Genomic DNA, 23,419 nt, shown 5'->3' on the forward strand with positions numbered 1-23,419 from the left:
TCTTCCTCCCTCCCTTCTCCCCCAGTTAAAACCTGAGCTAAGGAAGGTGTTAATTATAATGCAAATACCTGATTTCTAAGAAATACATCATCTCTCCCAGTGGTATTTACCATTTCACTGGGTTTAAAGTCTTGAGTTCAACAGGATTAGAGCTCTGACCACCCCCCCCAAGAGACCAAGGGGGTGGATCTTTTGTGGGGTGACAAGCAGTGAGAATATATGTAACATCTGCAGCTGGAACCTCAGGCAGATGGGCCGATCGGCTGTACTTGGCCGGCAGATGTGTGAGAACCGCAGGACAGGTGCATCTGTCCATACACAGAACAGACCTGCCACCGCCAGTCTGACAAAGGTTCTGTTGGTCCTTATTTTCTTACGTTCTATCTGGTGTGTCTATGCTTTCACCGGAAATATAATAAAAATGCTAAGGGAGCTTTCATTTGCACCTCTTCTATTTCTATCTGTTTACATTGCCTGTCGATGAGACAATCTACTTTATTACACCAATCTTAGATTTGTGTCCACTGGCTAAAAAGCTGAACATCAGTTAAATTTTTTGTTACTTACCAATTAGTCTCAAGAATATCTAGAGAGCAAGACTTTTTTGCTGGGAAAATTCCATGTATGTATGCATGTATGTATATATGCATTTGGCACACAGAGCTCATGCACACACAAGCAGGGGGAGTGGCAGAGAGAGAGGAAGAAGCAGGGAGCCTGATGTGGGGCTTGATCCCAGGACTGTGGGATCATGACCTGAGTGGAAGGCAGACACCCAACCGACTGAGCCACCCAGGCGCCCGAAAATTCTTTATAACCGTTATCTATTGGGATTGCATTTAGCTACAAATAACAGAAAACATGACCTATAGTGGCAAAAAAAAAAAAAAAAGTGTTCATTTGATACCTCCTCATTCCACTGGGATGTCTAGAGGCTGGCACTGAGGCTCACCTGAGCCTTCAGGACCCAGATTGTATTGTTTGTTGTTGTTATCCTCCTGGTTTTAAAGTGGCCTCTGCATCTTCCAGGTGGGAAGGAGAAACAGGGTGAAGAAGGTCAAAGGGCAAAAAGCCACAGGCACATCCTTTAAAAGGCTTTCCTAGAAACCCTGTCCAACACATACATTCCAGTTTGTCTCACTCATTTCTTCAAGCTGCAGCTGTTCACTGAGCACCGGCTTTGTGTGCTGGACCCCATTCGGGGACTGGGATGTATGATGAGCTGATATGAGCTGCATCAGCATGGAGAGAGATGTCGTAGAAAACATTCATATGCTTTCAATGGTGCTATGGAGAAAAATAAAGCAAAGAAAGTGAGCCCCAAATTGGGGCACTTGGCCACCATTTCCATAGGAGAGCTTGGAGGGATGAGTGTTTTCCGCTGACTACTTTATTGCCCTGAACAAAATGGGTGTCTTAAGGAAGGAGGGAGACGAGACATTGGGCAGGAAACTAGCACTATTTTCCACAATAATCTTTTCTTTGTACGTGTGTATCTGAAACAGAGTAATCTGAAAATTAGCTAGCTGTCTAATAAATAAACTATGTGTCAAGATGATTTAGATTCACCTTTCAGGGAAGCCAGCTGTAGGGGAGCCCATCTGGTTATTATTTCTAAGTGTGTATCTAGATTGGAAGTAGCCTTAATAGGGTTGGTTCTGCAAATTGGAAAAGAAAAAGCAGGAAATTGCAGGTAACGTTTGAGTGCTGAGTGTGGGCCAGAACTGACCCAAGTACTTAACATTGACTCAATTAATACTCAGATCATCCCTGTGAGGTTTGCTATGATACTATTCCCATTGGAAAGTGCAGAAACTGAGGCACAGAGAGGTTAATAAGTTGCTCAAGGCTACACAGCTAATCAAGTGGCAGAACCCAGATTTTATCCCAGCTGAGAACCCATGCTCCTACCGTTAAGCTAGAATTCCAAAGTACTTATAATTGTATTGCTTATGCAGGTAGAGAGGTCGGGGGCATATTGAGTTCATTAGCATTATATAAATAGCATCAGTTAAAACCTACACTCCAGTAGTCCTCTTGGAGGTAGGGGCAAGCTTTACTTGCGTTCAGATCTAAGTTGTGTCTCATTTATTTATAGAGGCAGGAAGGTCCAAAATAAATCTCAAAACTTCACCTTTGCCAGTATTTATAGGCTCTTTTCTACTAAGTCTTTCACCAGAGTTGAAAATTCACTGATTTAGTTTCACTTTCTTTCATTACCTATGACTGCACTTGAACTATTTTATGGTGAAAAAGTTCAAAAATATATCGCATGATGGAAGAGGGGGATAAATCAAAGGAGGGCAAGCCAATAGAGCAATGCTCTGTGGTCGAGAAATGGATGGAATCTGGTTTACAAATGTTCTCTGCAGGCATTTACTCCGTCTGGACCCTGCTTCCCTCTCGGATTTGTTTCGTCTGGCAAGCTGATACTAAATACTCTTTTGATGGCGTCAGCTCTCCTTTTCTCCCCCCTCCAAAATCCCTGCTTCACCTCCTCCTTTGCCTTTGCCTTCAGGGAAGTAGCCCTGCTTGTGTTGCTGTGTCCCGGTTGCTCGCTCTCTCCTGCTCCTCTCTGGCTCCCTTGCGTCTCCGATCTTGCCTTCCTGCCCCTCACAGTCGGCCTCTGCCTGCCTGTCCACCGACCTCATCTTTTGACCTGCTCTCCAGGCAGGATGCAGCTCCTGTGATTGCTCAGACGGGCCGTGTGCTCCCACGGCATGCTGAGCCTCTGAAATTGTTGCTCCTCTGGGGGGGTGCCCCGTCCCCCACTCTCACCATCCTCCCCACGCCCCTTATCTGGGCAAAGCCCATCAGACTTAGAAATCCAGCCCTGGTCTTGGCTCCTCCCAGAAGTCTTCCCTGATTCACGGAGTTGGGGTACAGTGTCTGCTACTGTCACAGTGGACCGCGGCCACAGGTGCGCGTGTGTGCGCGCGTGCGCGCACGTGACCTTCCACTCTGAACCTGGGCCTTTCACAAATGTGCTTCGTTCTTCCCCATCCCATTGAAGGTTTCTTGCCGTCCTCAAAAACCACAGTTTGACTTCTGCTGCCCCAGTTACTGAACTTGGCCCCCACAGCCTGACTTCTGTCTCCTTCTTTCTTGCTGAAATGCTCTCTGAGGTCAGTGCTGCAACAATAACCAACTCAGAGGGCCCTCCCGACTCTCAGATCCTTGTTGCGTTTGGCATGGCTGCCTTTCCCGCGGGGCCCGCTTCTCTCTTCGCCCTTGGTTTGGTGCCTATGACGCGGCAGCTTCTAGTGTCTCCTCACTGGATGCCCACTCTTGGCAGTTCCCTTTTTTCTGCCGATTTCTTACCGTCAGTGGTCCCCTGGGGCTTTCTGCCCAGCCTAAAAGCTCTCCCCAGGTACCCACACCCAGGGTTTTGATCTCTTGTGTCTCAAGATCTCAAATCCACATCTGTCCCTCTGCCCCGTTTCCCGATCTGGTGACGTGCCCGTTGCCACGACTTACGGGCTGCCTGCTAATTCCTGTTGCTGTTACCCCCGCTGCACGTTCTTACAGCAGAATTCCTCACTCCCTCTTTACCCTTCTTTCCTTCTCTGACAACCTGCTCTTTGATCATATGTTCCCCTTCTGTCCTTGGGACCACTTTTCTGCTCTTCAGACAGCCTGGACATCATTATCTCCTGCTTTTCTTTCGTGATTCCAAAACCTTAATCACGAAATCCTGTTGCTTCTACTTCTTCTTTTTCTTTTTTTTTTTTTAAAGATTTTATTTATATATTTGAGAAAGAGAGAGAGCATGAGCAAGGGGGAAGGGACAGAGGGAGAGGGAGAAGCAGGCTCCCAGGGAGCCCCACGCAGGGCTCGATCCCAGGACCCTGGGATCATGACCTGAGCCAAAGGCAGATGCTTAATTGAATGAGCCACCCAGGCACCTGCTTCTACTTCTATAACCTTTCCTGTGTTTCCCACTTTTTTACCTTCACTACTGCAAGCGATACCTTTAATGCTGTTTTCATGAACTAGAAAAGTGCATTCAGGAAATGACCCTCAGATCGGTCTCCATAAAGTACAATTAGGCCACTGTGCAGTGAGGGGATGCTGAGATCTCCCCAGTGGCATCTATAAGTTAGGGCTCTCCATGTTTGCACTCTGATCAGAATCCCCACAGTCCAGCCCTGGCCCAGTGTTACCACCACATCTCCCACCCCCGGCCCCACTGCCTCCTGGGCTGTTTGGAGCTCTTGCCTTGAAAGCATCTCCTTTCTTTAGGTCCTCTTTTAAGAACTGCTTTTCCATGGATGCTGTCTCAGCCCCTTCCCTGGCTGTAATCTTTCCACCTTTTGGAATCCAGTAGCATCTGGCACGGATCTGATGTCTCAGTGTATTGTAACAGATATCATCATCATAACAGTGCTTATTGGGTTACTTCTATTATTGGACACCGTGCTGATCACTTTTACTGTATTTTGTCATTTAATTTTTCATGGACTCATTGAAATGTGTACTATTTTTGAGATTAATTGGCTTGCCTAAGGTCCCAGAACTGGAGACAAAAAACCTTATCCAGTCTGAATGCCATGACAGCTTTGACGGGGGGGTTAAGATGCCCTGCCTGATACCAGACTCTCTGGGTTCAAATCCAGGCTGTTTCTTACCAGCGCTACAGCTCTTGGCAAGTTACGCAGTCTCTGTGTCTGCAGTTTCCACAACTGTAAAACGAGGATGATCAGTACAGTGCATACCTCACTTACTAAGCTATCCAGCACCTACTGAGTGCTCAGTAATCTTGTCTGCCATCTATCTCGTCTGGCCCAAATTCATGCCCTTGCCTGTGGCTCTCGTTTTGTATACTTCCCTATTCCCACCAGGCCCAGCAGGATTGTGAGTTCCAGGAGGCTAAGAGCTCACGTTCTTCTCTCTTTGAATTTTCTCCAGTGTCCAGAAGAGTTGTTTGCACAGAGCAAGTGCTAATTAAGTATATGCATTGAAATCATTGATAGCTTCAGTTCTTTGAAAGAAGGTTAAAACTGGACGGTCCCCAAGACTGGCATCCCAGAAGACGTACTTTGGTCTCACCTGTCCCCCAGCGTGCACCAGTCTCTCCTTCAACCTGTAGCAGTGGAATAAGAAGCAAGTGCTTTCTGCTGGTGAATATTAACATTAAAAAGACACCCGTTAAAACATTTTAAAAACATATAGTGCAGAGAACAGTAGCTTCCACAAATCTATTTCTAGGGCCTGCTCCCCTTTCCCCCAGTTCCATTCTGTAATCTTGTTCAAGTCTCCTCACATTTTTCCTCTGTTAAATAGAAATGACAGAACACATACTACCTCCAGATAAAGGTACAACATCATGGATTGCACACAAGATATAGTTTTTTTTTTTTTAATCCTTAAAAAATTCAAAACTTGCAGTTTTGTTGGGAAAGTACATTTATTTTATTTTATTTTTGGTAACAGGTTCATTGAGATCTAATTCACATACCAGGAACTAGAAGGTATTATGCTAAGCGAAATAAGTCAATCAGAGGAAGATGATTATCATGATTTCACTCATATGTGGGATTTAAGAAACAAAACAGAGGATCATAGGGGAAGGGAGGGAAAAATAAAAGAAGATGAAATCAGAGAGACAAACCATAAGAGACTCTTAATCATAGGAAACAAACTGAGGGTTGCTGGAGGGGAGGGGTGTTGGGGGATGGGGTAACTGGGTGATGGACATTAAGGAGGGCACGTGATATAATGAGCACTAGGGTGTTATATGCAACGGATGAATCACTGAAGTCTACTTGTAATAGTAATACACTATATGTTAATTGAGTTTAAATAAAAATAATTCACATATACAACTCACCCATTAAAAGTATGTAATTCAGCAGGTTTTTAAAAAAATTTTTTTTTTGTTTATTTAGAGAGGGAGAGAGAAAGAAAGAGGGGTGGGAGGGGTAGAGAGAGAAAGAGAATCTCAAGCAGACTCCCCACTGAGCACAGAGCCCGACATGGGGCTCCATCTCACAACCCCGAGGTCATGACCTGAGCTGAAATTAAGAGTCAGATGCTTAACCGACCGAGCCAGCCAGGCGCCCCAAAGACTTGTATGTGTTTTAAGTGACTAGCTTATTTCACTTAGCATAATGTTCCCAAGGCTCATCCATGTTGATTCCTTTTCGTTGTATGAATATGCCACATTTGGTTATCTGTTTATTGATTGGTGGACACTTAGGGCTGTGCTGACTTTTTGGCTATTATGAACAATGTTGCTGTGAACATTTGTATACAGGTTGACGTGTGGTCAATCCGCTTTAGTGAGATACGGTGTCCATGCCGTGTAAGTCACCTATGGAAAGCACACAACAAGGTGTGTAGCATATTCACGGAATTGTGCCACCACCACCAGAGTCCAATTTAGAACCTTTCATCACCCCAAAAATAAGCCCTTTAGCTGTCACTGCTCCATCTCCTGATGACTCCTGTTCCCTAAGCAATCACTAATTTCTGTCTCTATAGAATCACCTCTTCTGGACATTTCATAGAAATAGAGGGGAAGTGCAGTTTTGAAAGAAAATTGGTTTGTTATGGCTCAATTAAGAGTAGAACTTCGAATCCAGTTCTTGGTAACTTTGTCTCCAGCCTCCTTGAAATGTGTAAGACATTCTTCTCCTTTTAGTAAGTCTGTTTCCTACTGGGGACCTCTGCCCTCTTCCTCAACGAGAACGTCTCTCATTCCTGAAGACTGGGTTGGAGGAGAAGGGCTCAGGCTCCATCCCTTGTGGACGTCCCCGAAAACAGGGTCTGCTGTCTGTGGTTCTGTATACTTCTGCGTGACAAGGTGGGGCTCTCTCTGCTCATTCTCATTTGTAGAAGTGATCGCTAGAAACCCGCAGGCTGTGCAGTTACGAATCCTCCTTTGGAACAGACTAGATTCACTGAGAATTGCTGATGAGGTCTGCAAGTTTGCTGGGAAATCCAGGTCAAGCTGTGTCCCCTGGAGCTGAGATGAATGCATCCTGTTTCCACATCCTGTTTGTGGCAGGGCTGCGGGCTGGGGAGGGGAATGCCAGATCTTTCCCAGGGGGGACGTACAGTTGTGCACTGGGATGAGGAAGTCACACAAAGTTGTGTCCTTCAGAGTAGCTCACAAGTTGGTTCTGCCCTGTTCAGGTGGCTGTGTCCTTGCTGGGTGCTCATTGTCCTCCCAGGAGAAGGAGGCGGGCGCTTGTGGCTTGTGAGCACAGAGCCACGAAGGGAACCAGAGCCCACTTGGACTGCCATTGTTTGAGCTCAGCAGGGTGGGAAGTAGAGGCAGAACGGCAAGCTTAGGTTTCGGAAAATGAATGGGCTGCACCCAGAGCCAGACATTAGATTAGTATGTATATTATGTATTCTTTCCCTTTGATCAATTTACCAAGAGCCACCTGCCAAGGCTGTGGGCAGGAGGGCAAGGTCCCTGTCCCAGGGGCTGGAGCGTTCGGTGTGCTCGCCCTCTGTGATGGCCGTCTGCATCGTGTCACCTCTCCGGGCTTTAGCTACGCAGTGCTGACTTAGAGTCAGGTGATGTCCTTTCTTCTCTGACCCAGTACAGAGCACGCCCCGCACCGACCAGTTTTGTGTGCTCTGCTGTCGTTGGTGTTGGACAGACCCTGAGCCCACATTTAAGCTCTGCTAGTTGTCGGATGAGGAACAATGAGAGCTCGTGCAGTTGCAGTGTGCCGAAGGATGGGTTTGTGCGGGTGGACCTGCGTCTGCACGTGTGTATGCTCCATCGCATAGCATATCTGAGGGACTCAACATTCCAGAATGCAGGGGCTCGGGGCGGGAGCAGCTGTGCTAGAATTCTCCACCTCAGCTGTTCCCCACTGCAGACTCTGTTGCCCTTCGCTTCATCTGGTGAGTGAGCCCCAGCTGCCCGGCCCCAGCTGGAGTCCACACGCCTGGGCCGCGGCCCTCCGGGGGGGCGGGGTGTGCATAGCGCCTGGAGACAGGCTACCCTGCCAGGAGGTATTTAGGATGCAAGGGGGCTGCGCTTTCTTCTGTCTCCTGCAGGAGAGGTGAACGGGACACTGGGCCCCAGGGGTTGGGGGAGGCGATCAGTAAATAAATAGTAGTCCTGTCCTGGCAGGAACAGGGAAGACCCCTACGAACAGCGGTATCATACGAAGTGAATGAAGGAAGGAAAGGGGTGGGGTGGGGGTGTCAGAAAGGCTAAATGACTTGCCAAGATCACAATCACAAAGCCTGGGCAAGGCAGAGGTGGAATTCTAGTACAGATCCATCTTTCTGCCTGGGCCAGGGCTTTTCTCCCAGATGCCACCGTGCAGACCACAGACTGGTGCGTCAGAAAGACCCCTGATGGGCCAGGAGGCAATGAAGTGCAATTGAATAAACATTTTCCAGATTTCTGCGGTGTGGACGGATTTGTTAGGTGCTGGGAAGATGAATGGGATGGGAAGGTAGCTGTCCTCTTAGGACCTGCAGAAGTCATGACAACACGATCGTCGTGTGCCCTGAGTGCTGTGCGTGGGGACTGGAGGATGGCCAGCCAGGCGCCTGGGGCAGGCACCCGCCACAGACACACAGGTTTGGTATCAGACAGGCTTCTGTGGGAGAAGTGGACGTTAAGGTGACGTTATTACAGGGTTCTGACTGCTGGTGTTTGTTGGGGCTGGCTGCTCTGTGTCCAATGATGTGGCCTGATGTCAGATGCAGGCAAAGTGGGGAACAAGGATAAACTGCCATCTGCAAATATGGACATGTCCCCTCTCATCACCTCCATGCAAACCTCCAAATCCGACTCGCCAGGAACCTGCAGGAGGAGCTGGGGTCCTTCCTGAGACGCTCACCAGCCCCAGGCCCAGGGCTTGGAGCACCTGAGGAGCAGACTTGGCAGGAATTCAAGCATGGTGGGCCCAGCTGCTGCCCCCCGCCACCGAGTGACCCCGGGGCCCCGCGGTGGTGAGTGTCAGCTACAGCAGGGCCTCGTGCCCTGCACTGACTTTGAAGCCCCATCTCCCATGAAGCAGCTCATGTGACTCATGCTGACCCAGCACATGCAGGGGAGGGAATTCTGGGAGACATAATCCATCTAAGCTAAGTTGACAGGTTACAAATCCACCACAGGTGCCCAAAGGAGTGAGCACCACAGGGAGGGTGGTGGTTTTGTAGGCATAATTGGAGGGGAAGGGAATTCCAGACAGAAGCAAGGGTATGCAAAGGTGTGTGAGCACAGCACCTTGGGGGTGGGCAAGTGCAGCCCTAGGGCCAGCCAGCTTTGGGAGGTCTTCAGATAACTCAGGGGTTGCCTCGTGGTGGGCTTTGTATGTTAGAAGGACGACTGTCAATGTGAGCAGCTAGGTCTGGGTGCCTCCAGGAGGGCAGGGAGACCAGTGGTCCAGGGGACAGATCCTGAAGGTCTGAAACTTGCCAGAACCTTTATTAGGCTTCTAGTTTTTAAATTCTTCCATCCCACTGGCTAATTCCTTCAATCTTTTTTTTTTTTTTAAGATTTTATTTATTTACTTGAGACAGAGAGAATGAGATACAGAGAGCATGAGAGGGAGGAGGGTCAGAGGGAGAAGCAGACTCCGCGCCGAGCAGGGAGCCTGATGCGGGACTCGATCCCAGGACTCCAGGATCATGACCTGAGCCGAAGGCAGTCGCTTAACCAACTGAGCCACCCAGGCGCCCTAATTCCTTCAGTCTTTAAGGAAGATTGCATGCCAAGTACTGGGGATGGATACGGGGCACTCAAGACTAACACTGACCGCCAGCCTTGTGTCTACAGGCTTGGCTGCTGTGTGATCTTACTGTATTCTCGTATTCTGAATTTTCTTCCGAAAACTGCACTTGAAATCCTGCTTAACTAGATTTTGGAGGCCTTGGCGTAGAAGGGTACAGGGAGGAAATGGAGAAGGAAGCGTGGGGCATGTGTACCCCGTGTCTCCTGGTTGCAGCGGGTGATGGCAAGCATACCCGCCCGTTACAGTTAGTTGCAGAGCTTGTGGGAAAGACAGACCCTGAGGCCCCGTCCAGGCCTCATGCACTGACTTCAGACATGGCTGAGATGTGCAGCTCGGGAGTCTTTAATAAGTTTTCCAGGAGGTTCTAGGCAGCCAGCTTGGTGTTACAGATCACTGCCATGGCAATACCCGTTTCTTTTCCCTTGGGGTGATGCTCTCGGCTTCTGCTCCACATGTCCGTCCGCGGTGGAGGCGGTGGTGGCACCCAGCTGTGCTGAGAGGGGGCGCGTGTCGTCTCGGGGACCCCGGCGCTGCTCCTGGAGTCTGACAGGTGCCAATGCATCACTTCAGATAGAGCCCCAGGAGCAGGAGGAAGGATGTGAGGCAATCCGAGAGCCAAGTGAGAGCACGGGCGGAGTGCGAGGGCGGGGCTCGTGGGTGTGACAGAGGACACGTGTGGGAATTTAAAAATGAGGCCTGAATGGTGATGGAAGCTAACTAGACTTAGCGGGGCGGTCATTTCGCAGTGCATCCGAGTATCAGCTCATTTTCTGTTACTCTTAAAACTAACGTGTCATATGTCAGTTACATCTCAGTTAAAAAAAGAGTTCCCGTCTTCCTAACATCACATGACAATTCTCCATCCACTGTGTCTGAAGGAATCGGAGGCGGGGCTGCGGCGATGCTCACGGTGGGAGGGACCCGATCCTTTGTGCTGCCCGCCAGGACGAGTAGGGCAGGCAGACGGCGCCCGCAGCCACGTCCTGGCGGGGGGCTGGCCGCTGTGCCTCCAGCAGGGGACCCGCAGGGCGAGGAAGGGCCCTCCGAGTCCGCAGCCCCTCCGACTTTGTCCTTCAGAGGCGGCTTCACCGACTCCCCTGCTCCCCTCCGAGCAGCTGACAGAAGAAAGGCTGGCAGCCCTGGCCCCCGCGTCCCCCCACCCGGGGCCTCTGTGCCCAGACAGTACAGCGGCCGGCATGGCCAGCGCGGTCTGGGCGATGGTGAATGGGAGCCGCTGTTTGTTTCCACTGAGAAAGTTCGGACCCGCTTCCGCAGCCATTGCCATGGAAACAGACTGAGGAGATAATTGAATGGAGCCTCTTTTCCTGCCATCTCCCCTCTCCCTTTCCCCACACTGAGGCTGAGGCTCTTAGGGGCCGGCTCTTTGCAGCCTGGTGTTCCCTGCAGGTTCATGCGCCTTTGATAAGAATATAAAATCAAAGAATATCCTTACGGTGCCAGCCTCCCCTGGCATAAATGACCCCCTGTGCACCCTGCACCAGGCGGAGTGGCAGCCCGTTGCCATCGCTGTTCTTGTGCTGAGCCTGCACCAGGCATCCTGATAACCACGGCCTTCCATGGGGACCTTCCCTGTCCATCCAGCTGGCCTCGCCTCTCAGCCACGTTTCCTTGCAGAAAAGCCTTTCTTGGACCACAGAGCCATGGATGCACTTAATCTTATTATTTTCTTTTAAAGATTTATTTATTTATGAGAGAGAGTGTGCATGTGTGTGTGAGAGCACAGCGGGGAGGGGCAGAGGCAGAGGGAGAGAGAGTCCCAAGCAGACTCTGCGCTGAGAGGGGAGCCTGATTCGGGCTCGGTCCCATGACCCCGCGATCATGACCTGAGCTGAAACTGACACTTAACTGACTGCACCACCCACGTACCCCTGTATGCACTAAATCTTAAAGGGGAAATAGAAGGGAAGAATAATTTTGCCTCATTTACTGAATAAGTAGCCATCATTAGAAAATGTAAATAAAGCTACTTACAGTACTTCTCTCGTTTTATAAAAACTAGCTTTTGTGGTGAAAACAATGTGCTAAAATCGTGTTTTATTTCGCTTTTGACATAATTCAGTAATTCTTTTTTTTGTTTTCAAGATTTTTATTTATTTATTTGTCAGAGAGAGCGAGCACAAGCAGGGGGAGCAGCAGGGGGAGAGGGAGCAGCAGACTCCCCGCTGAGCAGGGAGCCCGATGGGTGGCTCCATCCCAGGACTCTAGGATCATGACCTTAGCCGAAGGCAGACACTTAACCCACTGAGTCACCCCAGTGCCCCTAATTCAGTAATTCTTAAGATATAAAGACCTAAACAAAATGTAAAATTCACATGGAGGCCATAAAAGGAAGACATTAGTTTTTACTGGTTGCACCAAAAGCAGAAAAAACAGAGGAGTCTGTTTTCCTTTCATTCAGCACCTTTTGTGTGTCTGTTGAGGAAACGTCAAAAATCAAGCTTGACCTGCATCTGCGGACGCCAGTAGCCAAGTCACGTACGTTGGCACTTTTAGTGCCAATAACAGGAGAATATGGACACACTTCAGGCTCATGGTTTCATACCCCACACCGTGAATCTGGTGGTGATTCAGACAGGAGAGGCCCTTGCCTTCAGGAATCTGGTGTTTCAGTGGGACCAACCTCGGGTTGGGGCCAGAGGAACTGAGCCCCAGCTCTGTGGCTCGAAATCGGATAAGTCACTTTGATGAATTCACCAGGCTTTCATTTCTGCATCTGTATAATGGAGCTTTTCACGGTTTCTGGGAGCCTGAAATACAATGAGATAGATAGGACTGTGCTGGGTAAACCCAGACCAATGTTTAAGTTGGTCATTTTTACTTCTTCTTCTTTTTTTTTTTTTTAAGAGAAAGCGTGCAAGTGGTTGGGGGAGGGGCAGAGGCGGGGGACTTCCAAGCAGGCTCCACGGCCAGAGCAGAGCCCGATGTGGGGCTCGGTCTCATGACCCTGAGATCAGGACCTGAGCCGAAATCAAGAGCCAGATGCTTAACCAACTGAACCACCCAGGCTCCCCTGGTCATTTTTACTTCTGAACCACTGAATCTGTTGGGAGTATATTCAGTCATTTGTAATGGAACCTGACTGCACTGATGAGGCAAATGGGGGCCTGTTTTCTTCATACAGCAAGGAATCTGGAGGTGGCTGTACAGCTGCTCAAGGAAGTATTTCTTCTCTACCGGTTTTAATATGTGGTTTTCTTCCTTATGATAAAATGATGACTGCTTGGGCCTTGTGCCCATGTTTCGGGAAGGACCGAGGGAAGGGACGAAGGGCGAAAGACACAGGAAAAGGTGAGTGAGTCTTTGTCATTATGGAAACGCTAGCTTTCTCAGAAACCCCTCACTGTGAATTCTCAGCTGTGTCTTCTCAGCCAGACGCTGACACTTGGCCTCCACTAGCTGCAAGGGAGTGTGGGGAAGTGAGTGTTTTAACAGGGTACCCTGCCACCCAAACAAAATCTGGGTTCTCCTAGTAAGAAAGAAGATAAGAGGGATATTGGAATGGGGGGCAGCTGCCCCTGCCAGCGACAGGCAGTACTCAGCCTGGCTGATCTTGCAGCACGTCGATCTAATCTACCTCATTCTGCTGTAAACTCCTGGAAGGTATGGACTGTGCTGTACATTGCCCTCATCAGGCTGCAGAGGCTTCATTATCTACACCAAACAGCAGATACCAAACCAAAGAACATGGTTGGTGGTTTTCATGGGAGACTGATCAGTTACTGAACTTACTGAACTTACATGAACATACTGAACTTACCTAAAAAATAGTATGATACACCATCTAGTGTGTCCTGGGGATATTCTGGCCATTTGCTAAATTTGCAGGAATCGGGAAGGCATTTGTAACTTCTCAAGGCTGGGATATATGTAGTTACTTTCAGGAGTGGTACCGCATCAAAGCTGCCATCCATACACAATTTTTTTTTTAAAGATGTTATTTATTTGTCAGAAAAAAAGCACAAGTGTGGTGGGGGTTAGAGGCAGAGGGAGAAGCAGGCTCCCCGCTGAGCAGGGAGCCCGATGTTGGACTCGATCCCAGGACCCTGGGATCACAACCTGAGCCGAAAGCAGATGCTTAACTGACTGAGCCACCCAGGCCTCCATGTACAGAAAATTTTTATCAACTTTCTTAGATAGGCCAGACCCATAAGGTGACAAAGAATAATATGCCCCAGATGGAAAAGAGAAGGCCCATGGGGAGGGTTTTAGAAATCTTGGACAACAACTGTATGCTCTCCCAGATTTGATTCTCCCTGCCCCAGTCCCACATGTGTGGGCACGTCCAGCTCTGCACTTCTGTTGTCCTGGCCTCAGTGAGGTTACCATCCAGACACAAACAGGTCACAGGCTCAGGCTATGGAGAGATGACATTTGGCTACTTTTTAGGCATGATACTTAAACTTCTGCTCATGTCCTGCGTCATTAACTTTTGGTACCAGTGACCATTTGGTGAATGACAGGACACAAATCTCTTTCAGTGTACCTTTGTGGTGGATTTTCAGATTCAACAGGGATGGAGCCTGTTGTTGGCCTGGGAAGCTTGTTGGCCATCCCTGAGGTGCCAGGGAACCAGCACCTTCCATGTTAAGAAACTGAAGTGCGCTGAGCAGGACTGAGAGAGACTTGACTCCACGGGCAGAGCTGGTTCAAAGGCCAGCCGTCCGCATCGCTAGCTTCTTGGTGGTGGTGCTTTGCGTGTACAGACATGTTCTAAATTCCATACAGGTCATATTTCACTGACACCTCTAGAAAACCTACGTGATAGGTAGTATTGTCTCTGTCTTGCATAGCAGGAAACTGGGATTCACTGGGACAAAGGAATTTGTTCAAAGTTACTGGTTGGTGAATGGTAGAGCTGGGCTTCGAACACTGGAGGTGGGGCTCCAGGACCCGCACTGTGAGCCATGGCGGTAGGCGGCTTCCTGTGGGAAGAAGCCTTCCTAGCTCTAGGAAATGTTCACATCTGGATACCAGTCATTGGTCCATACGTCTCTACCTTGGCATCATGTTCAGTCACTGGTGTGTGTGTTTTTTTAATTCTAAGAGAAACGTGGATTGCTTTTGTCTATTGCAGTTGAGACGTGGAAGAGGGGTCACCATGTCCATCCTAGCTTTTTGAGGGTAGTTAATATTAAAAAGAGAGATAGGCTTGACTTGCAGCAGAAAAGATCGTGTGTAGATACCTTGAATTTCCATGTACCTAATACAATTAGCAAGGGATTGAAGCCTAACAAAAACTGTTGTTAGAAGTAGAGTTGCATGCCTACATTGACTCCCTCTCTGTATTTTTCTGAATCAGATCCCCTTTTGAGACATCTTGTATAGAAGGAATAGGTCCACCTACAGTGATTCTGATGGCAGTTTTCAACCAGAGATAACATAAAAAGGGGGTGGGGCAGAAAAAAGTTGAAAATGTCCAAACTCATGGCCGGAGATACCAGACTTTTAAAATGTCCTTTCAGCACTTTCTAAGGGGGACCGTTGGATCAATATGGTAAGAGGGCCTCTTCAAATTGGAAATAAACATTGGATGGTATTGTCATTTTGAGACCGTGTCCACATGTCACTGCCATTTCTTTGGGAGAGTTAATATTACATCGCGGGTGGGTCCAAACCACTTCCCATGGCATACATCCATGTTGAAAATTTTCAAGCTCCTTGACATCCACCTAAAATTATTTAGTATACCCTGTGTTACCTGCAGTGAGTTAACTTGGTGTGGTTCTTACTGCATAAGGAGGACAGTAGGGTATAAGCCACCTAGGAGTACTATGGTGCTGGGGAATGTGGATGAAGAACTGCTGACATCATGGTCAGTCGTCATTGTGAGGAAAACAGTGGATTGTGAGAAAACATGAATTGCTTGTAGAGAGTGCAATTGAGAAGAGGAATTGTTATGGCCATCCAAATTATTTGAGGGAAGCTAATGTTAAAACTAGAAGGAGGAAGTGTGGCAATTTAGAACCTGCTGGAGCCTAGAATAAGGGACGTGGAGTGGCTGTTGCTGGGTGGGATGGGGATGGTGCAATTCTGTGCAGGGGCCCAAAGCAGTCATCTGTTTGGGGCTCCTGTGAATATTACAAGAGGTCACATTTATTGGAAACTCACCAAGTACCAAGCTCATGTAATTTTCCTACCAGCCCCAGAAGGCAGGCACTGAGCTCATCATCCCTGCTTCACATAACAAGGCAAGCTGGCTTAGATTTGTGGCCGCGCTCGCGCTCAAAGGTGTGCCCGACTCCTGAGTGTGTGAGCACCTAGCTTGTGCTGGGTCCGGCCATTGCCTTGGGTGTGGTGCACCAGACACCTGCCTTGATCATTTACGAGAAGGTGAACGTGTAACAAAAGCCAGAAGGTACAGGCTGGGAATAGGCTGAAATGAAAGAAAAGGCCTCTATGGGGAGTGTTGTGACCAGGGTGACAGCATGTCACTGATGTTGTCACTGTTACCAAGTAATCTTGGAGTTCTAACAACATACCGGATTTGGGGCCATAGAATTACTTTCAATCCAAGCCAGTAAGTTTGCAAGTTAAGTTCAACTATGTGCATGAAATCCAGCAGCTATTGTCTGGGTAAAGCAAGAGAGAAACATACAACACAGAGTTGGAGGAGGCGCTCGTTCCCTACACCTGCCTGACCCCGAGAGTGAGCACCTCCAGCAGTGCGGACCCCCTGTGTCTCTCCTGACTCACCCTAGTCCTGGCCCCATAGCTGGGGAAGGGGTGACCCTTGAATTTTTAGAGCAGTCCGTAGATAATCTACACAGAATTTTGTTTCGTATATGTTTTTATGAAATAGGGGAGATATGTTCCTATGATGAAAAGTATCTTCGATATCTGAAGGATAATAAGAAGTATTAAATTAAGGAATTACCTACTTTATACAAAATGATTTGTCACTAAGCAAAATATTCAAGGAAGGCATAGCAACTCATAAGGAATAATCAGCGTATAAGAAATATATCCCCACATAAGAAAAAAAAAAAAAAAACCTACTAAAAAGCTCCTCAACCCTTTTACCTTCTCTCCACTTCCCCCTTCCATGCACAGTTCAGTAGCACAGATTGGCTTAGTCCTTTTCCTACATCTTGAGGAAAACGCTGCTGGCTTTGGGGACTGCCTTGGCAGGCTGGGGATGATGCAGGAAAAGACCCAGACACGGCAAAAAGCCCTGATTCGAAATTCAGCAGGAAAGAAACTAATGAAGAAGTGTATTTCCGGAGACTCAAGATAAAGGAAACTTAAAAATCTCAAGTATAGATTTTCCAGTAACGTATAACACATGTTCCTTTCTTAGAAATTAGGTTATAGCCGTTTTTCTTTTCTTCCTTTTTTTTTTTCTTTTGCTTGGTTATAATGAAGTTTCTGGACAGGACATCAAAACAAAAACACGAAGGGTATTTTGGGAACTCCTTTATGCTGGGGCATTCATTACACTTCTCTGGTGTGCGGAGTAAGTACATCGCAGGGAGACAGAGTTGTCTTTGCCTGGGGGTACCCAAGGCTCTCGGTATATAAATAGACATAAGGAGAAAAATGAGCCTGAGCCAAAGTCCGTGGTCTCCTTTCCTTCAACAAGCGGATAGATCATGCAAGAGCAGCACAACCAGATCCTGCAGTGTTCTTGCAATGCTTAGTTCTCATAAACCCAGAGGCCATGTTCACATTTGGGGTTGAAAACCTGCTCGGTCTTCACAGGTTCTTCTGAGTATCGTTTCCATAATTCAGCTAACAACAGGTGTAGTACACATGTGACGTAATGTGAATTTCTGTTACATAAATGAGAAACAGTATGGTGAGGTGGGCCAGGCGTTGGACCCCTCCGGTGTCAGAGATGTGGCTTCTAAGCCCAGGGTGTCGCCACCTGGCCCTGTGTCCTTAGCCGTGTCATCACTCCCGAGTGTCAGTGATCATCCTGTGATGGGGGTTGCCAACAAGAGTGGTTTTTGTTTTTGTTTTTTAAGAGGTAGAATTCCATACAAATGTAAAGAATTTCATTCTGAACTTTGTGTTTCTCCTTCTCTGTGGCCCCATGGAGATCTCTACTGCGAAGCAAGACTCAAGAGAAAAGAAAATAGAGCAACCTAGAATTTACCCTGCTACCATTGGGGCAGCAATGTAGTTTATATAAAATATGATTTTAGTCAGAAAGCGTAAAAGCATACTCTTAGTTTTTCTTCTCCCCATGACGTTTCCTAAGTCCCACAGCTGCTTCACCTTCTTTTCCTGACCCTGAAGATTGGATTGCCCTTGAGCCCAGTCCTGGTCCCACTTTTCTCCACTGTGTTCAGTTGGGTCTCCTAGCTTTAAATATGCAAGTGACTTCCAAATTCTGATCTCCAGTCCTCAACGATGCCCTTGAACTCTAGAGTCGCATACCCAACTATGTCTTTAATATCTCCGCAGGGATGTTCAGGAAGCACCTCAGATTGAGTATGTGCAGAATAGACCTTGCTTTCTTCCTCTGCTCTTTCCCAACTTAGCCTTCCCTGACGTGGCGAATGCCTGTCATGCCAACTCATCACTTAGGTCTCTGTTCACCTGTCACCTCTTCAGAGACACCTTCTCTGTCCTTCCCAGCAAAAATTCTCCCCACTTCTTGACCTGTACCCCCCACCTTGCTTCTCACCCCCATCCTTTGCTCCAAGAGAACAGGGATCTTACCTGTCTTATTTACCGCTACATTCTCAATACCTCAAAGGATGCCAGACTCATAATGGGAGTTGGATAAATGTTTATTGAAGGAAAGAAAGACAGAATGAATGAGTGAAAAGAAAGGAACTAAACAGTTGAACAAAGAATTTGCTCAAGATTGAGGTAGGATGAAAGGAACTGGTTAAGTGCTGGGATGCTACCCCTTAAGTTGTTTTGTTGATCTCATTCATAAATTCTTTATTGAATGTTCTTTGAGTTCAGGAAGGGTTAAAGTAGTTTAGAGTTTGAGGAAAAATAATTACACTTGGGGTCTAATAGTAGTAGTTATTGATGAAAAGGTACTTTTAAGATTGAGTTCAGAGACTAGATGCAAAACTCAAATTATTCGATGTTTACGTAGATTGGTCCGAAGTGCAGCAGAATGCTAATTACTGCGTCCTAGTCAGTCCTAGTCATGGAAACCCGGAACCCTGTGCTGAAGTTCCCATCCCTTTTACCCTGTCGACAGTAAGAGTGATGGATAGAGAGAGGCTGACAAACCTGCTTCCAGCCCAGCCATTCCCAGGCCTGCGGTGTCTGGCTGAAAGAAGGTGCTCTGAGGAGGCCTCTTTGGAACTCACTCCTGAGCATTAATTTCTTCCACCAGGAGATCAGTAAATGACTCTTTCCCCCTGCTGCCATCCAGATTTGGAATTTGGTTACATCATTGATTTCTGCTCCTGCTGGATGAATTTTATAATCAGTCTCAAGGAGAAAGATGGCATTTCACATCACTGCTCTGCCTGCCTGCCTCCTTTTTGCAGGGACAATTCACCGCGTCCAAATTAAACTTTATACGATGTCATTTTCCCTCTTTGCAAATTGATGAGTTGGGGAGCTTCACATTTAGGAAACACTGGCTTGCTGTTCTTTGGCCAGTATCTAGATTGTGAACTTGTGAAATGTTAAAAATAAATCCCCATTTGTCACCGCAGGATGACTAGAGGAGCTGTAGTGCCATCTGCTGGCCTCCTGGGGAAGTGCAGAACAATCACTAGTAGAAACACCTCTTATGTAATGAAAAGATCCCAAGTGCAAACCTGAGAATAAATTTTAAATATGTGTGATAATTTGAAGAAAGTAGATACAAGTTAAAAAAAAACTGTAAGCAGGAAAATACATTTATATTTTGTGATAACTATGTCATGGTGAGAACTTACCTTTTTATGCAGTGTGGGTTCTGGAGTATATTTATGGTAGAAGACATTCCCATTTGGCAGGAAGAATGAAAAATGGGTTGGAAAATAGAGGTTAGCCTTTGAGTTCTTCAAGAATAGGATAGAAACAATTCTCTATGCGATTTAACTGGAGAGGAAGAGTCCAGCGTCTAGTGGAAAGACAGCCGGGCTGCCAGGGCCTGGGGAGAGAGCTCCTTGTTTGGGCTCTAACCAGCTGGTGGAACCTTGGATCACTCCTGTAACTTCTGGAGATCATTGTTCCCTATAAAATTGGGATTGGATTCAATGATGGGTAAAATTCCTTATAACTCAGTAAGGTGGTATTATTCTAATCAGCAAAACTAAAGGAAAGTAATGTTTCTTTAGGCTATTTTCCCCATGAAAATTTTTCTTTTATTTATTTATTTTTGAGAGAGAGAGCGCGCAAGTGAGCGCATGAGGGGGGTGTGGGGGAGGGCAGAAGGAACAGCAGACTCCCCACTGAGCAGGGAGCCCAATGTGGGGCTCGATCCTAGGACCCTGAGATCATGAGCTGAGCCGAAGGCAGACGCTTAACTGAGCCACCCAGGTGCCCCGAAAATACTTCTTTTAGAAAAAGTAAAAGTTCACATGCATATTTGTAGTTTATTACATAGCTAAGTAGTTGAGCAAGAGCGAGGGATATTTGATGCCTTTAGTCCTTAGCAATTAGGTCAAGAGTCTCCTTGTCCTTAGAGTGATTTTAAAAATAAATGTGGTGCTTCCTTTGCTGTAAGCAGGTAAGGCAGAAGCAGGGGGATGACCGGGCAGGAAAGTGGACTGATGCATATTACCATGACTTTGAGCTCAAAATGCAACAATAAAATTTGAAAAAAAACCAAAATTTAGGAACTCAAACTTTAGCTCAAATATTCTTTCTTTTTTCTTTCTTTCTTTCTTTCTTTTTTTTTAAAGATTTATTTATTTTCGAGTGAGAGCGTGCAGAGTGGGGAGGGGCAGGAGGAGAGGGACAAGCAGACTCCGCACTGAGCTGGGAGCCCCATGCGGGGCTCGATCTCCTGACCCTGAGATCACCACCTGAGTCGAAGCCAGGAGTCGGTCGCTTAACTGACTGTGCCACCCACGTGCCGCTCAAATACTATTTCTCTAGAAGGATTTTCTGCTTTAATCTCCAGCCAGCTAGCCAGCTCTCTGCTGTCTGCTCTTTACTGCCACTTTGCCGTGTCCGTACCTCTGTGGCCCTGAGCCCTTCACACGCATCTCCTCCTGTTCCTTGTCCTTCTCCGCCCCCAGCCTTGCCTTCCCCTTCCTCCTGCTGTTGCTTCTCCTTTGCCTGTACTTCTTCCCCTTTGTTCAGGTGTGTTGGCCTCCCTGCGTCAGGAGTCCCATCTCTTTGTAATCATCCCCGTACCTTACTCATGATAGCGTTTAGCACATTTTTGCTGCATGAATTAAGAACGCAAGTGGCTTTTTAAATAAGTCTATATTTAGTCATTTTCATTTTTGCGTGGCTAGGAGGGCAGAGAGGAGATCCTGGGCGCTAAGCCTTGGCAAAATTCGATAATAGGGTAGATTTTCCTTATATTTTCTGTGTCCACAGCTAGTGGTATTGGGAAATCATGACTTCGGGTGTAGCTCTCGTCTTCAGCAACTGAGGTGCCTCCCCTGTTTCTAGTCTGAGCAACTCCTCTCTCCCCTCATTGACAATAGAGTTCTGTTAGATTTGTGCGTGGGTCAGCAGCCGTTCTCTTCTCTCAGACTTCGGCTGTGAAGGTGCTTGCAGGCCTGGGCCTTTGTGCTCACCTGGCCCCCAGCAGTCAGCTGGCACCAATAATCCTGCCCTGAAGGGACATGGCTTATCCCAGGTGGCTCTGCAGGATAGAAAGCCCCGTCCTGCTTTCTCTGGTTACCTTAAATCCTAGAGGTCCTTCTCACCTGTAAGGTGGGCAGCAAAATCACCATTTGCATGCTCTTCTTCTCTTCCTCCGATCGCTTCAGTGTGACACGGTTCTGGTCTCCCAATCTCTGTCTCCGCATGCATTCTCCCATCAAGAAGGCATTGTTGCCAGATGCCCACTCCATCCTGGCAGGTGAATGTAGTGAAGATTCAGGTGTGAACCCCCTGAGGATCTGTGTTTCTGTCCCAATGCAGGTTCCTTCTTCGTGATTTTCCTTGTCAGCAAGTGGACACTGAACTTACCCTCTAGGCTTTGGACCCACCCAGTGAAAGACGCTGCCCCACCTCTCCTCTGACCTTTAGGAGAGAACCCGTTTGAACTTTGCTTTGGTTTCTTTCCTTCTTACTTTAAGTCAGTATCTGTCTAAGTGTATTCTAGAGAAACAATTAATTGGTGTTGGGTTGTGTTCATGTTTCAAGTTATTTGGCTAGGTCTGTATATGTCACAAACCGGCAGCCACGGTAGGGTGGGGTGTGGGCCAAATTTGGTGCCCAGACGCGTTGATTAACTTGGATGCATTTTTAGGAACATTGAATTATTTGCCATCACTTAAAAATGTGGAGCTGCTTTTTTGTTTTGGTTTGTTTTGTTTTTTAAAGCAGATTTCCTGGCTTCTCTTTGAACATAGGAGGATCTAGCAAGGCAGATCGCGTGCCTGTGCATCGTCAGCAACCATCTGCTCTCTGTTTGGCGCATCCGATGGCCTACCTTTCTCCTGCAGCTGACCACGGCACTCACCCATTGGCCGAAGTGGCTGGTGTTTGTGGGGCCGGGTCTCTAGTGGTATCACTGTCTGCTTTCTCTTTCCCACTTACAACAAGAGACTTCTCAGTGGCGGTAACAACGTGTGGTTAATAGTTCACAGAAGTGGATCATCTGGTGATCCTCTAGTGAAATCCAGTCCCTTCATTTAATAGAGGTCTTACCCTGGAGTGAGTCTTCAGTAAATGTTGACGAAGGGTTCCTGAGTCTGTTTCTAGAAAGGTAGCAGCTGGCTAGATAAGGCTAGCGGTAAATACCGTATCAGAATCTCCCCGGCTCGGCTAAGTGGTGTTGATGGCGGGGCAGCCGAGTTGGGAGGGTTTTCGGTCCTCGCGCAAAGGCGAAGCTCCCTCGTAATCAGACATGTTTTTTCTTTTCTAGGAACACTCATCCTAAGTCGAACTCGGAAGACGGCTGTGTAGGTCAGTATTCCTTTTCTTGGTTTAACAACTTAAAATTATTTTAATACTTTATAGGACACAGAAACTGAAAAAACAGAAACCATAAAGAATCTTTGCACCCAGAAAGAAACACTGTTAAGATTTTGATACATCTCTTTCCTCTCTTTACCCCTGCCTGTATTTATGTGGGTTTTCTTGTAAACATAATTGGGATCATACTCTGCATTTTATTTTATATATTTTTTTCAATTGAATATGTCCTGAGCATTTCCCCACATTGATTAAATGTTCTTTTTTTTTTTTTTTTTAAGATTTTATTTATTTTTTGACAGAGAGAGAGACAGCGAGGGAGGGAACACAAGCAGGGAGAGTGGGAGAGGGAGAAGCAGACTCCCCGCAGAGCAGGGAGCCCGATGTGGGGCTCGATCCCAGGACCCTGGGATCATGACCTGAGCCGAAGGCAGACGCTTAATGACTGAGCCACCCAGGCACCCCAATTAAATATTCTTTATAGTAAAATTTTTAAGTCTGTATAATATTCCATCATACGGGATGGGGCACAATTTAATCAACCGTCTCTTCTTTGCTGGACATTTAAGCTGTCTCTGATTTTTGCTCTCAGAGAATTGATGCTATCCTAAAAATCCTTGAGCCTATCCCTGATCATGTCCTTCGGATAAAGCCTTTGATTTGGAACTTTTGAATCAAAGACT

General features: G+C 47.3%; 1 protein-coding gene across 9 annotated transcripts in view; it reads left to right on the top strand.

The window, feature by feature from the left end:
- SASH1 (SAM and SH3 domain containing 1) overlaps nucleotides 1–23,419 on the top strand; it is a 246,792-nt gene that overhangs the window by 145,583 nt on the left and 77,790 nt on the right. For 8 of the 9 annotated variants that reach the window (XM_045865716.3, XM_045865718.3, XM_064598200.1 and 5 more), the window contains one exon: nucleotides 22,687–22,727. In XM_045865716.3, coding sequence (XP_045721672.1) covers nucleotides 22,687–22,727 — 41 coding nt within the window. Of the gene's footprint in view, nucleotides 1–11,484; nucleotides 13,023–22,686; nucleotides 22,728–23,419 lie in introns of those variants that run through there. The other variant, XM_045865719.3, reaches the window with a different exon arrangement.

This window comes from Mirounga angustirostris, unplaced genomic scaffold (assembly GCF_029215605.1).
Source record: "Mirounga angustirostris isolate CCGP_5_RB_7025 unplaced genomic scaffold, mMirAng1.0.hap1 SCAF_8, whole genome shotgun sequence".
In the NCBI taxonomy this organism is placed as follows: domain Eukaryota; kingdom Metazoa; phylum Chordata; class Mammalia; order Carnivora; family Phocidae; genus Mirounga; species Mirounga angustirostris.